At 42.7% G+C, this 16031-nt stretch overlaps 1 protein-coding gene across 1 annotated transcript in view; it reads right to left on the reverse strand.

Annotated features, from left to right (window-relative positions):
* Window positions 1-16031, reverse strand: part of sumf2 (sulfatase modifying factor 2) — a 60738-nt gene that overhangs the window by 26535 nt on the left and 18172 nt on the right. Inside the window, exon 5 of the mRNA XM_072589251.1 lies at window positions 13042-13192. Coding sequence (XP_072445352.1) covers window positions 13042-13192 — 151 coding nt within the window. The remainder of the gene's footprint in view (window positions 1-13041; window positions 13193-16031) is intronic.

Here is a 16031-nt window from a genome sequence, read left to right on the forward strand (position 1 = left end):
CCACAGCCACCCCAGGGGACTTACCTACGGTGGCGAGCCTCAAGGAAATAATCTCTAAACTGGATGCAAAGATTGATGCCTTCGTCGAAGAGTCCCGGAGCCGATGGGACTCAATCTCGGCCATGCTACAAAAGCACGACATCAAGGAAATTGAGCGCCAAGTCGGAGAGACTATAGCAGAATCGGCCATGGATTGGGTCCAGATTCTCGAACTGCGAGTTCACACCTTAGAGAATCACACTGACCGAGGTCGTCGAAAAAATTTTCATTTGCTGGGCCTTCCCGAACGGGAAGAGGAAGACCAGCTTACAGTGTTTCTCGAACAGTGGCTTCCACAGCTTTTAAAATTTGGAGGCTGGATCAGGCCAGGTAAGGGTGGAATGGGCCGACCGGGTTGCAATACGGGGGCCCTGCTCGAACCAGCGCCCTCGCCTGGTCCTGTTCCGGCTGCAGAGCTATAAGGAGAGGCAGATGCTCTTAGAAGCTTCCAGAAATCTTGGGAAAGATCCCCAAACCATGATTTATAAAGGATCCAAGATTATGTTATTCCAGGACTTTTCCCCAGCTCTGAGGAAGGCGTTTGATGAAGCGAAGAAGTGTTTAAGGGACTTAAATATTCAGTACTCCTTGTGCTACCCAGCGACGCTACGCTTTAACCATGAAGGGTGAGTGGATAACTTTGGATTGCCAGAAAAGGCCAAGGAATTTTTGGACTCTCTTAGATAAATTGTAAGAGTTCATTGATGTTGTTTTTCTCTTCCCCCGACTCCAGTTTACATCCCTCTTTTTTTAAAATATATTAGTCCCTTTTTATAACTTACTGTTTAACATTGCCTTCAGGGGGTGGGGAGAGGGATTTATTTATTTGTTCTCTACTTGTTCTCTACCCCCTCTCCCAGACTCACTCCCTCCCTCCCTCTCCCGGGGGGGGCGGGGGGGGGGGGGAGGGGGGAGTGGGGGGGAGTGGGGGAGTGGTTACCTTATCCTATTTTATTTCTCTCTTTAGGAGTGGGGTTGTTTTCCCCTGTAATTTTGTATTATTATATTTAATTATCACGTGTTGAGGCTGTAATTTTATAGTTATATATGTTTATACATGGTATTAACATTAACAAATATATCCAGGTGTTGGTGTGTGGGGGGGGGGGGGGGGGGGTGGGGGGCGGGTAGGGTGCTCACTGTTAACTCTAACTAACTCTGTAGTATATTTGAATTTTCTTCATCCTATCGAGGAGCACCTCGGTCAAGGATGGGGCACTGATTGGGAGAGGATACGATGGACTTTTGGAAAGGAAGTGATACCCCCAGGAACATTTAAATAAAGTTTTTTTTTATTTAGAAATAGTTTTTTTATTATATTGATGTGAGTGTATTAAAGAGCCCTTATTTTTGTGAATTTTATATACTCTATGCTCGGGATGTTCTGGATAGGGTTTCCCCTCCCGAGGGGTCTCAGACTTGCCCGGACCATTATGGTTGATCAGTCGGTTAAGTGGTGCACCTGGAATGTCAAGGGGAGTAATTCACCAGTCAAAAGCAAGAAAATATTATCAAACCTTAAGAAAGAAAGAGTTTATATCGCTCTCCTACAAGAGACACACTTATTGGATAAAGAACACTTGAAATTATGACAAGGTGGATTTGATCAGGCCTTTTTTTCTTCTTTCAGCTCAAAAAGCAGGGGAGTTGTTATTCTTATTCGGAAGAATTTCCCTTTCAAAATCCTAAATCAGATAAAAGATGAATCTGGACGATATCTTCTGATTAATGCTCTTATAAATGGAGAGAAATATGGGATCTTAAATTTGTTTGGCCCCCTGCACATCCTTTTAAATTTATAACAGAAGCCTTCTCCAAATTGATGGCTCTCGGTGCTCGTCATACAATTATAGGGGGAGATTTTAATTGAATTATGGATCCGGGAATACATAGGATTCCCAAGAGTACTGTAGGAATATCTCCCAGATCTAGACAATTGGTAGATTTGAAGAAAGAATTAGGACTAGTAGATGTATGGAGATGCCTTCATCCACAGGGCAGAGATTTTTCTTTTTACTCCAATCCATATAAATGTCATACCAGAATCAATATTTTTTTTGCCCCCTCGATTTTTTAAAATTCCATATCATCCTGTAAAATAGGTAGTATAGCAATTTCCGATCACGCTGCTGTATATATGGAAATCAAAGCAAGGAACAATGAGACATCCCCCCGGCACTGGCGTATGGACCCTTTCCTGATGAAAGATAGTAAATTTGTAAAATAATTCTCTCAAGAATTTAAAACTTTTTTAGAAATTAATTCAGGTATGGCTAGCAACCCATCAATGATGAGGGAGACTATCAAAACTTACGCGTGAGGTTAAATCATCTCATACTCAGCGACCCAGAAAAAACAGCGTCTGCTCGAAGCTCGCTTAAAAGCAGCTGGAACAGCAGACACTGACAGACCTTCTATTATCAAATTACAAAGGATTACGGCCCTTAGGACAGCTCTAAACACCACACTTACCCAAACGTATAAGAGGGAAATATTATTTGCAAAACGAAGATTATATGAATTTGGCGATAAACCTGGTAGATACTTAGCATTTCTCGCAAAGAAAAAGGCGGCCCCTCAAACTATCACGTCTATCAAGGAAAGTACGGGTATTCTGACTCATGATCATAAAAGGATTAACGCAATCTTTAGAAAATTTTATTCTGATTTATATAAATCGCAGGATTGCGAAGACAGGACTAGGAGGATGCAGTCAATTTTTAAAAACCTACAGGTATCGGTCTTGAATGTTCCCCTAACAATCCAAGAAATACTTGATACAATCAGGCAACTTCAGAGCGGTAAGGCATCTAGCCCAGATGGCTTTCAAGCTGAATTCTATAAAGAATTTACAGGAATATTGGCTGGTCCACTTATGTATAACTATTCATATAGTCAGGGCTGTCTCCCGCCTTCGTTGAAAAAGGCAAATATCTCTCTTATCCTCAAGAAAGGAAAGGACCCAGAAGATTGCGCGTCATACAGACCAATATCCTTGCTAAATATAGATTTTAAAATCCTCTCTGAAACGTTGGCATTGAGACTAGAAAGAGTATTGCCACATATCATAAAGGAGGATCAGATGGGGTTTATTAAGGGCTATAGATCATCCAATAATGTAAGAAGGGTTTTGAATGTGATTCAAGCCTGCCATCAGGGAAAGATACCAGGAGTAGTAGTCTCATTAGACGCAGAAAAGGAATTCGACAGGGTTGAATGGTCATATTTGTTTTACACATTGGAAAGGTTTGGCGTTGGAAAGGTGTTTACCAAATGGGTCTCAATACTGTATAGTGACCTCAAAGCAGTTGTGATTACCAATGGATTAGGTTCGGATAGCTTCAGTGTGGATAGGGGCTGCCGTCAGGGATGTCCTCTTTCACCATTGCTATTTACGCTAATAATTGAGCTACTAGCAGAAGCTATATGGGCTGACCCTAATATAACGGCCCCAAGGACTGGTACAGGTAAACATAAAATTACCCTTTATGCAGATGAAATTACTTCTACTTCTCAGAAATCCTTTGATCTTCGTGCCTCGCTAAATCCAAGTTATTAATACATTTAGTGTATTTTCAGGCTATAAAATTAATTTCTCAAAGTCGGAGGCTCGGTGGTCCCTGGAGGGTTTCTTATATTTAGGCATTTTTATTACCCCAGTATTTGGTCAGTTATACAAGGCTAACTTTGTGCATTTACTGGGAAGGATAAGGCAGGACCTCCAGCAATGGGGAGACTTTCCAATTTCCTGGCTGGGTAGAATAGCACTAATTAAAATGAATGTCCTGCCCCATCTCCTATACCCTAACAGAATGCTTCTGGTGATGCTGCCGAGGCTGGCACTATGTAAATTATATGGCTGGTTGGGTTCCTTTATCTGGAATCATAGACGGCCCCTCATTAAGCTGAAGAAGCTACAGCTTCCACAGGCAAGGGGAGGATTGGACTTCCCACATTTTAGGAAATATCAGTTAAGTTCCCTATTAAGTTACATAGCTGATTGGGTCTTGTCTGATCCGCAATCAATCTGGCTGGACATCGAGGCTTCTCAAGTAAAATGCCCACTTATTAACCTTTTATTTTCAGACAAGAGGAAAATCATCACGGATCACTGTAAAAACCCTATAATACTAAACACAATTAAAGCTTGGAATATAATGTGGCAAAGTGAGGGCAACTCACATAAAACATCCCCCTATGCTCCGATAGTGGGAGTAGGGGGATTCCAACCGGGGTTTACAGATGTCACTTTTAAACTCTGGAGATCTGGGGTATCTCATGTTTAGGGGATCTGTTTAAAGAAGGGGTCCTGATGACTTTTGAACAGCTTGTCAGAAATTTGGATTACCTAATGGAAACCTCTTTCGATACTTCCAAATTCGAGATTACATACAGAAGACTATGGTTATTAGATAGTCTTTATAAATCAGATAGAGAACATAGAGTGCTATGGCCAATGGGGGTATCTTCCGTCAGCACTATTTATCATTTATTACATGATGAAGTATCAGGAGATATGGACAATCTGCTTAAAACATGGGATCAGGATTTGGGACTGGAAATCTCTATAGAAACGTGGAATGACATTTGGGAAAACGCCAGAAGGATCACCATCTGCAACAGAACTCAGGCCATTCAGTTGAAGATACTTCTTAGAGCCCATATAGCACCGGACCGATTGGCAAAATTTAAGGCAGGAGCATCTCCAATGTGTCCCAAATGTAAAATAGAGGTGGGCACTCTTGTACATTTCTTATGGACTTGTCATAAGATCTGTAGATATTGAACTAAAGTAGCAAGTGCTCTGACAGAAATCTTAGGAACGGAAATTAGAGTGGACCCTGTATCTCTCCTTTTGGGCTTTTCGAACTTACCCTCCCTGGAGATGCATGGGAAGAGATTATTGTCCATTCCCTCTCTGTGCAAGGAAAAATATTTTGGTAAACTGGGTGGCTGAGGGCCCTCCTTGACTTTCGAATTGGCACAGATTAATCATGGAATGTATTCCCCTTGACTTCCTTACAAATATGGTGCACCAAAAGACCGCATTATTCCATAAAATATGGCAGCCCTTCTTGAATTACATAAATACAGATATTTCGGCCATCATAACAAGGGCTTTTATTTAATTGAGATGGCGAACCTGGCTGGTCCAGGGCCCCTTGGGAGAGGAATCCCGCATGAATTACGGGTTTTGTTACGACTTGATGTTAATACATTCCGAGCATGTATCTCACTACTCAATTTCTGTGTTATCCGTCGGTTTTTTTTCTCTTCTTTGAATAATGTAAGAGACTTAATTATACACTCTGGTTCGTTGTAGGTTAGATTAGTAGTTAGTTGAGTTTTGTTTTCTTTCTCTCTATTTTTTTTTGTTTGATAAATTTTGGTTATTATTTATTTAAGATTTAATTGTATATCAATGTTTACACTTGGGGTTTTTTTTATTTGTAAACTTGTAAAAATTTGTTAAATTTTCAATAAAAAATCTATAATAAAAAGGAAGTGGTAATGACATTCGACAGGTTGACAATGGCCCCAGAGATGAGGAATTTCAGTACATAGTTTGGAGAAGCTGGACTATTTTCCTTGAAGAGAAGGTTGAGCAGAACTTTTACAGCGATTATCCATAGCTTAAGGATTTTGATAAGGAAAAATTATTCCCATTGGTAAAAGGATTGAGAACAAAGGGTATAGATTTCAGGTGATTGAAGACACAAAGAAAATACTTTCATACAGTATGTGATTAGGATGTGGAACGTTCAGTGTGCAGTGGAGGTGGATTGAGTTATAGCCTTCAAAAGGGAATTGAATACCATATAAGAAGAGAGCACATTCAGGGTTTTCAGGGTTACAGGGGAAAGACCGGGGAGTGGTTCTTGGTAAACCGTTCCTCTGGAGAGCCAGAACAAACCCAATGGAGGGCTCCTGACTCTCTTGCTAGTTCATTCACAGTATCAAAACTTTGTATGGTTTTGATATGTTGGTCCAATTGCTTCTTAACCTTCTTTACTCTAAGGAGAGCAAGGAAGCTTCTCATCCCTGCTGCCGTCCCCGTAAATCTCCAAAGTCCTGACATTGTTTCTAAAGTGTGGCATTCAGGTTTGGACATGAATGAAGCTGAAGCCTAATTAGCATTTCCAAAGAATGTTTGTTTAATTTGTGAAAGAGCACTAATATTCACTAGTTAGCAATTTGGTTGGCATTATTTAATTCATTCCAACAAACTACAGGAGCCAAAGCAAATATCCAGTATGTTTGTAAAGGCCATATTACATTTCTGTATTTTTGATTGTAGACTGAAATTGGATGACATATGTTTTAGAACCAATTGTTATGGAAGGGATAGAACACAAAACAGTATAGTACAGGCCCTTCGGCCCACGATGTTGATAAATGGCCAGGCATTTATCTTAATCTAAGATCAACCTAATCTACATACCCCTCGATTTACTGCCTTCCATATGCTTGTCCAGCAGTCACTTAAATGTCCCTACTGTCTCTGAGTCTACTACCACTGCTGCCAGTGCATTCCACACAACCACCACTCTCTGTGTAAAGAACTTACCTCTGACATCTCCCCTATACGTTCCTCCAATCACCTCAAAATTGTGACCCCTGAAGACAGCCATGTCTGCCCTGGGGAAAAGTCTTTGGCTATCTATCTACGCCTCTCATGACCCTGTACACTTCCACTCCTTCTTCTCTCCAGTGTGAAAGGCCCTAGCTCACTCAATCTCTTTTCATAAGACAAGCCCTCCAACCTAGGCAGCATCCTGGTAAATCTCCTCTGCACTCTCTCTAAAGCATCTACATCCTTCCTATAATGAGTTGACCAGCACTGGACACAATATTCCAAGTGTTATCTAACCAGGCGTTCATAGATCTGCAGTAAAACCTTGCGGTTCTTAGGCTCAATCCCCCTGTTAATGAAAGCCAAAACACCACACACCTCCTTAACAACCGTATCACCTTGGGTGACAACATTGAGGGATCTATGTACGTGGATCCCAAGGTCCTCCACACTGCCAAGACTTCTGTCTTTAACCCTGTATTCAGCATTCAAATTTGACCTTCCAAAATGAATCACTTCACATTTATCCAGGTTGAACTCCATAATAATTGCACTTTTTCAAGACAGGCTATCAAATTCACTGTAGGTGCTGTTTATACTGCTTGTCCAAGCAACAGATGGAAGTTACTGCAGGTGAGCAGAGGATGTGTATGAAGGGGATTCAGCTAGAAATAGGTTAGTCTACTGAATGGTGGCCAGTTTTTTGAGGCAAAGTCCTTCATTCTACCAATGATCAAGAGATTTGTTCCCAGGTAGCTAAACAGCTTGCGGATGTGAACAATATAGTCGAAACCATTGGACCTCCAAAAACGTTCTTTTCCATGCTGTAAAAACACCTAGGCCTAAAGGAAGCCAGTTTATTTCCCCTCATCAGTTGTTGTAAGCTGTGGCTTTTAACCAATAAGTCAGAGACTTTACGAGTGTGAACCAGCCACTCTGTCCCACTTGCAAGCATGTTTAAGTGCCTGTAGGAGGATGAAGGAGCAGCAGTCCTAACAAACCAAAACAATCATCTCAGTGAAACCAGTGTACAGGGTCCATTGAAATGCCTTTCTAGTTTTCCTTTCCACCCAAAACAACCCTATTTTGTGCATCTCTGTCTGTCTCTCCAAGGGTGTGTGTATATAAAGAGATATGAGGTTACGGAGAGGATTTGTAGCTCAGGTTCCGGTCAGGTTGTAAGTTTGCTCGCTGAGCTGGTGGATTTCTTCTCACATATTTCATCACCATGCTGAGTAACACCATCAGTGAGCCTCTGGTGAAGCTTCGGTGTTCTGTTCCCCCTTGCTATTTGTGTCTTGGTTTGTTGTGTTAGGTGATATAATTTCTGGTTGTTTCTGAAAGGTTGGTAAATGAGGTTCAGATCTACATTTGTTAATGGGGTTCCGGTTTGAATACCAGGCTTCTAGGAATTCCCATGTGTGTCTTTGTTTAGCCTGTCCCCAGATGGATGTATTGTCCGAGTCGAACTGGTGTCCCTCTTCGTCTGTGTGATAGTTGGTCATGTCTTTTGGTGGCTAGTTGGCGCTCATGTATCCTGGTAGCTAGTTTCCTGCCCATTTGTCTAATGTAATGTTCGTTGCAGACCCTATTGGGTATTTTGTATATAACGTGTGTTCTGCTAGCTGTGCTTACAGGGTCCTTTAAATTCACCAGTAGCTGTTTCAGTGTGGTGATAAGTTTGTGGGCTATCATGATGCCGAGGGACTGGAGCAGTCTGGTCATCATCTCTGAAATGTCTTTGATGTACGAGAAGGTGACTAGAGTCTCTGGGCGTGTTGTGTTTACCTGTTTAGGTCTGTTGTGCAGGAATCGGTGGACTGCTGTTATCGAGTAACTGTTGTTCCTGAATATGTTGTATATGTTGTCTCATAGGTCCTGGGTGCTGCAGTGTGTTGTGGTTCGTTTAAATAATGCCCTGATGCAGCTCCATTTGTGGGTGTCGGAAATGGTTGTTCCCGTAGCTGAGTATCTGGTCAGTGTGTGTGGATTTCCTTAGTTCTCTGCCGTTCTCCACTGGCATTTTGTTTTGCTGTGACATCCAAAGGGAGTAGGTTGATTTTATTAGATTCCCTACAAGTGTTAAAACAGGCCCTTCGGCCCAACAAGTCCACACTGACCCTCCGAAGAGCAACCCACCCAGACTCTGTGGGCGGCACGGTGGCACTGCGGTTAGCACTGCTGCCTCACAGCGCCAGAGACCCGGGTTCAATTCCCGCCTCAGGCGACTGACTGTGTGGAGTTTGCACATTCTCCCCGTGTCTGTGTGGGTTTCCTCCGGGTGCTCCGGTTTCCTCCCACAGTCCAAAGATGTGCAGGTTAGGTGAATTGGCCATGCTAAATTGCCCGTAGTGTTAGGTGGAGGGGTAAATGTAGTGGTATGGGTGGGTTGCACTTCGGCGGGTTGGTGTGGACTTGTTGGGCCGAAGGGCCTGTTTCCACACTGTAATGTAACCTAAATCTAAATTTCCCTCTAACTAATACACCTAACACTATGGGCAATTTAGCACAGCCAATTCATCTAACCTGTACATCTTTTGACTGTGGGAGGAAACCGGAGCACCCTGAGGAAACCCACGCAGACAGGGGGAGAATGTGCAAATTCCTCACAGTCCACCCGAGGCTGGAATCGACCTGGGACCCGGGTGCTGTGAGGCAGCAGTGCTAACTACTAAACCACCGTACCGTCTCTTCCTCTTTGTTAAACAACATCCTTACTGGTATAGAGTTCATGTGTTTTTGGGTTTCTTCTAATTTGTCGTGTTTCATGGTGACAAAGGTGTCATCCACATAGCACACCCATTGGTTGGGCTGGATTTTGGGAAGGGCTGTTCGTTCTAACTTCTGCATAACCGCTTCTGCTATAAGTCCTGATATTGGTGACCCTATAGGCATCCCATTGATTTATTTGTAGATCTTGTCGTTGAAGGTGGTGGGTTGTGATGCACAGGTCTAGTAGCTTGAGGATGCTGTCCTTGCTGATGGAGATGGTGCTCTCTAGGTGTTTGTATCCTTGGATTGCCAGTGTTTCTTTGACTAGGATGTTGTTTATTGATGTGAATAGGGCCGTCCATCGAAGGAAACCATGACGTCATCATCCTCCACCTTGGTGTCTTTGATGATGTTAAGGAATTCCTGGGTCAAGTGGATGGAATGGGTAAAGTCTTCTACCAGGTGTTTCAGTGTATATTGCAGTTCCTTTGCTTGCCTGTGTCAGTGTGCTGGGAAATGCAACTATGGGTTGGGTGGGGTGGTTTGGCCCTCATTTAAATATCTTTGGTAATCTATAGAACCAGTCGACACCCTGTTTGCAGGGACTACCAAAAGTACATAAACAAAGGGCATTCCCAGAGTCTCATTTCCCAGCACACCGACATACAGGCTAGCAAGGAACTGCAACATACACTGAAACATCTGGCAGAAGACTCAACCCACACCATCCACTTAACCCAGGAATTCCTTAACATCAAGGATACCAAGGTAGAGGATAACAAGGTCATGGTTTCCTTTGACATGATGGTCCTACTTATATCAATAAACATCACCCTAACCAAAGAAACACTGGCCTCACTGTTAGACAAACCAGAGATACAAACATCCAGCAATGCCAACTCCATCAGCAAGGACAGCATCCTCAAACTACTGTGCCTCACAACCCACTTCACCTTCACAGACAAGATCTATAAACAAATCAATGGGGCACCTGTGGAGTGAGGACTTACATCAGAAGCATTTATGCAAATCCAGACCAAGCTTTGGGTCTGCTGTATGGATGACACCTTTGTCATCACAAAACATGACACATTAGTAGAAACCCACAAACACATAAACAACATCCTTACTGACATAAAGTTCACCAAAGCGAAAGAAAATAACAACCAACCCCCCCCCCCCCCCCCCCCCCCCCCCCCCCCCCCTTCTTGGGTGTCACATTAGAATGAAAAGCCAATGAAGAACTGTATTCGGGATTAGTGGTGCTGGAAAAGCACAGCAGTTCAGGCAGCATCCACGGAGCAGTAAAATCGACTCTGCCTGTTTTCCTGATGAAGGGCTGTTGCCCGAAACGTCGATTTTCCTGCTCCTTGGATGCTGCCTGAACTGCTGTGCTTTTCCAGCACCACTAATCCAGAATCTGGTTTCCAGCATCTGCAGTTATTGTTTTTACCTAATGAAGAACTGTAGACTGGCATTTACAGGAAAGCCACACACACTGACCAGATACTCAACTACAGCAGCAATCACCCCAACACCCACAAATGGAACTGCAACAGGACATTATTTAAACGAGCCACAACACACTGCAGCACCCAGAAGTCAAGGAAAAACACCTATACAACATATTCAGGAACAGCAGTTACCAATAAGTGTGGTCCGCCGATTCCTGCACAACAGACCTAAACAGGTAGACACAACACGCCGAGACTCTAGTCATCCTACCATACATCAAAGACATTTCAGAGATGACGACCAGACTACTCCGCCATTAGGCATCATGATAGCCCACAAACCTACCATCACACTGAAACAGCTACTGATAAACTTAAAGGACCCAGTGTGCAGAGCAAGCAGAATGAAAGCAATAAACAAAATATCCTGCAAGGACTGCAACATTACATTGGACAAAAGGACAGGAAACTAGCCACCACGATACATGAGCACCAACTAGCCACCAAAAGATATGACCAACTATCACTGGCTTCCACACACACACAGACGAAGAGGGACACCAGTTCTACTGGGACAATACATCCATCCTGGTACAGGCCAAACAAAGACACACACAGGAACTCCTACAGGCCTGGCGTTCAAACTGGAACCCCATTAACAAACATATAGACCTGGACCTCATTTAACAACCTTTCAGAAACAGAACCAGAAATAGAAATTATATCACCTACCACAACAAACCAAGACACATAAATAGCAAGCGGGACAGAACACCAACACTTCATCGGAGGCTCACTGATGGTACCTAGAATGGTGACAAAACGTGTGAGAAGAAACCTTCCAGCTCAGTAAGCAAACCTACAACCTGATAAAAGGAATATTTTATAAGGATAAGAATTTTAACAAGTACAATATGTCAACATGTCACAGTTATTTATCTGTAGTTGGAATTTACTTATTTGTATTAAATAGTAATTCATTTCAAATACAGAAGCCTGGCCCATAATTTCTGTCAATCTAGGTCCAAAAGAAAGGCAATTCCAGCATTTTGTGTAATTTAATAAGACCTTTAAATTATGTGATGACTCCATGAATAAAGGAGGTTGGAGGAAGACCCTTGAACTCCATCACACTAATTGAATGAGGCATAACACAATACGTCAATGAAAAGGAACATTATATTGGAGGTTTTTGTCTGAGTCACTCAGATAATGAAGTATATGGGCCCTTCCATTCAACAGCTGAGAATCTAATAAGTAACAATTCAAGAGTCAAGCAAAAAGGAACTTGGTGCTGAATAACCTCTGGTCTGATAAGGTTACTTGGAATCAAAACTGGTAAATGTGTCAGGTAAAGGCATTTAAGGGTACAGAAGCAAAGTAAGGAAGTGGAGTTAAGACATCAACCATCATCTAACTGAATAACAAGACAGGAAAGATGCGGCTAAGCAGCTTTCTCTTGTATCTTATTAACCATTCTGCCACCCCGTCACTATAATCCCTATAGTGTGGAAGCAGACCATTCAGTCCACATTGACCGTCCATACAGCATCCCATCCAGGCTGACCGCTCTACTAGCCAAACCCCATCCCCACTACCCCTCCCTTATCCCTGAACCCTGCATTTCCCATGGCTAACTCATCTAACCTGCATATCTTTGGATGTGGGAGGAAACCAGAGAACCCAGAGGAAACCCATGCGCAAACTCCACACAGTCACCAAGGGGGGAACTGAACCTGGGCCCCTGGCACTCTGAGGTAGTAGTGTGGTAGTAGTGTTAACCACTGAGCCACTATGCTGTTCTGGTACCTCCAATTATTAACACACATATACACCCACATCCATTCACCTTGAAAATTCTGCCCTTTGTTTTATATTATCATCTCCCCACCTCCCAACACTCAATCAAAATCAAAGATTTCACATTTTTCAATGTTAAATTCCATCTGCCATTTGTTTACCTGTTCCACCAGCTTCTATGCCCTTTCCAAGTTATACACCAGAGATGAGGAATTTCCACCCAACAGTGGATTTCTGACACTGGAAGTTTAGAAATTCAGCGTTGTTTCTGATATTCCCGGCTATTTAACAAAAAAGTCACCAGGAGTCGTCGGGTGCTTTGAACCCTCCATGGATTGCACAAAGCTTCTATGTTCTGCATCGTCTACAAACTTTATATGGCTGGTATACGAAGATCTAGGTTGTCAATATATAAAAGAGCAAGGAACCCAACAATGACCCCTTAGTGTCATGTGATCATACCTTCCAAACCCCCTCGAGCAGCAAATTCCCACTCTTCCTCTGTTGGCAATCGCATCCCATTCCACTCACAGAAGGCCTGAGCATCAGACCAGCTCACCTGTACCACTGGGTAATGCAGTTTTTCTTTAATTCCAGAGCCAGGGCCTGCTGGCTTAAAACAATTGGAGAAATCTGATTAATTGTAATGATTACGCTCTATACAACCAAAAAAGAACTGCCATTCAGTTGTTAAAAACGGCATCTAATTCCACATGCCCAAAGCCACCACTGTGTTACAGTTGGTTATTTACCTGAAACTCTAAACCAAACTATTCTCAATGAAGAACAACCAAAATACACCAAGCAATTCAGCTCAATTGTGATGTCAGGTGTAAAATTCATCTATAATACCATTTAGTTCATTTTTTAAATATTTTGAATTGGTGGCTTACAATTTTCTATGTGTCTGAAGGAGGTTAACAATTAACCTTTCAGTATTTCTATAGCCATTAGCATTTTCAAAAAGTGTTAGAGAGACACTTTCCAAAGAGCAATGGGAATTTGTTTAGACTGGCAGAGTTTATGAGCAAAGTAAAGAGCGCTGTGCTTTCAGATAGGAGATTCTGGATTTGGTACTGGGTAATGAGCCTGGCCAGGTGTTAGACTTGGAAGTAGGTGAGCACTTCGGTGATAGTGATCACAATTCTGTTATGTTTACTTTAGTGATAGAAAGGGATAGGTGTATACCCCTGGTCAACAGTTACAGCTGGGGGAAAGGCGATTACGATGTGATTAGGCAAGATTTAGGAAGCATAGGATGCAGGGGATAGTCACATTAGAAATGTGGAGCTTATTCAAGGAAAAGCTACTGTGTGTCCTAGATAAGTATGTACCTGTCAGGCAGGGAGGAAGCTGGAGAGCGCAGGAGCTGTGGTTTACGAAGGAAGTGGAATCTCTGGTCAAGAGGAAGAAGAAGGCTTATGTTAGGATGAGATGTGAAGGCTCAGTTAGGGCGCTTGAGGGTTACAAGGTAGCCAGGAAAGTCCTAAAGAGAGAGCTCAGAAGAGCCAGGAGGAGACATGAGAAGTTGTTGGCGGATAGGATCAGGGTAAACCCTAAGGCTTTCTATAGGTATTTAAGGAATAAAAGAATGACGAGAGTAAGATTAGGGCCAATCAAGGATAGTAATGGGAGGTTGTGTGTGGAGTCAGAGGAGATAGGGGAAGCACTTAATGAATATTTTTCGACAGTATTCACCCTAGAAAATGACAATGTTGCCGAGGAGAATACTGAGATACAGGCTACTAGACTAGGTGTGGTTGAGGTTCACAAGGAGGAGGTATAAGAAATCCTGCAGAGTGTGAAAATAGATAAGTCCCCTGGGCCAGATGGGATTTATCCTAGGATCCTCTGGGAAGTCAGGGAGGAGATTGCCGAGCCTTTGGCATTGATCTTTAAATCGTCATTGTCTACAGGAATAGTGCCAGAAGACTGAAGGACAGCAAATGTAGTTCCCCTGTTCAAGAAGGGGAGTAGAGACAATCATGTTAATTATAGACCAGTGAGCCTTACTTCAGTTGTTGGTAAAGTGTTCGAAAAGGTTATAAGAGATTTATAATCATCTAGAAAAGAATAATCTGATCAGAAACAGTCAGCACGGTTTTGTGAAGGGTAGATCGTGCCTAACGAACCTTATTGAGTTCTTTGAGGTGACCAAACAGGTAGATGAGAGTAAACCGGTTGATGTGGTGTATATGGATTTCAGCAAGGCGTTCGATAAGATTCCCCACAGTAGGCGATTGTACAAAATGCGGAAGAATGGGATTGTGGAAGATATAGCAGTTTGGATCAGGAATTGGCTTGCTGAAAGAAGGCAGAGGGTGATGGTTGATGGGAAATGTTCACCCTGGAGTCCAGTTACTAGTGGTGTACCGCAAGGGTTGGTATTGGGTCCACTGCTGTTCGTCATTTTTATAAACGGCCTGGATGAGGGTGTAGAAGTAGATTTGCAGATGAGACGAAGGTCAGTGGAGTTGTGGATAGTGACGAAGGATGTTGTAGGTTACAAGAGAGACATAGATAAGCTGCAGAGCTGGGCTGAGAGGTGGCAAATGGAGTTTAATGCGGACAAGTGTGAGGTGATTCACTTTGGTCGGAGTAATCGGAATGCAAAGTACTGGGCTAATGGTAAGATTCTTGGTAGTGTAGATGAGTAGAGAGATCTCGGTGTCCAAGTACACAGATCCTTGAAAGTTGCCACCTAGGTTGACAGGGTTGTTAAGAAGGCATACAGTATTTTAGCTTTTATTAATAGAGGGATTGAGTTCCGGAACCATGAAGTTATGCTACAGCTGGACAAAACTCTCGTGCGGCCGCACTTGGAGTATTTTGTACTTTTCTGGTCACGCATTATAAGAAGGATGTGGAAGCTTTGGAAAGGGTGCAGAGGAGATTTACTCGGATGTTGCCAGGTATGGAGGGAAGGTCTTATGAGGAAAAGCTGAGCGACTTGAGGCTGTTTTCGTTAGAGAGAAGAAGGTTGAGAGGTGACTTAATAGACATATAAGATAATCATAGGGTTAGATAGGGTGGACAGGGAGATCCTTTATCCAAGTATGGTGACGGTGAGCACGAGGGGGCATAGCTTTAAATTGAGGGGTGATAGATATCTCTATAGTTAGTTAGTTGGGACTAGCTGAACCAGCATGGACCAGTTTGAGTTGTAGGGCCATTTCCATGCTGTACTATGACTAAGTCCCCAGAAATCTTGTATTCCAATAAGTACACACCCAATCTATTCAAACTCTCCTCCAAACCTGACATCAGCCTAGTAAATTTTCTCTGCACCACTTCCTCAAATAAGGAGATTAAAATGTTCACAGTATTCCTGCTGAGGTCTAATTGGTGCTTTACATCTTTTATTGCTAAAACTCTCTCCTTTTATACTCCCTTCCTTTTCTATCAGAGAATCACAAAGTACAGGCCTTTAAGTCCATCAGATCTGCAACCAC

Source organism: Chiloscyllium punctatum, chromosome 19, assembly GCF_047496795.1.
Source record: "Chiloscyllium punctatum isolate Juve2018m chromosome 19, sChiPun1.3, whole genome shotgun sequence".
In the NCBI taxonomy this organism is placed as follows: domain Eukaryota; kingdom Metazoa; phylum Chordata; class Chondrichthyes; order Orectolobiformes; family Hemiscylliidae; genus Chiloscyllium; species Chiloscyllium punctatum.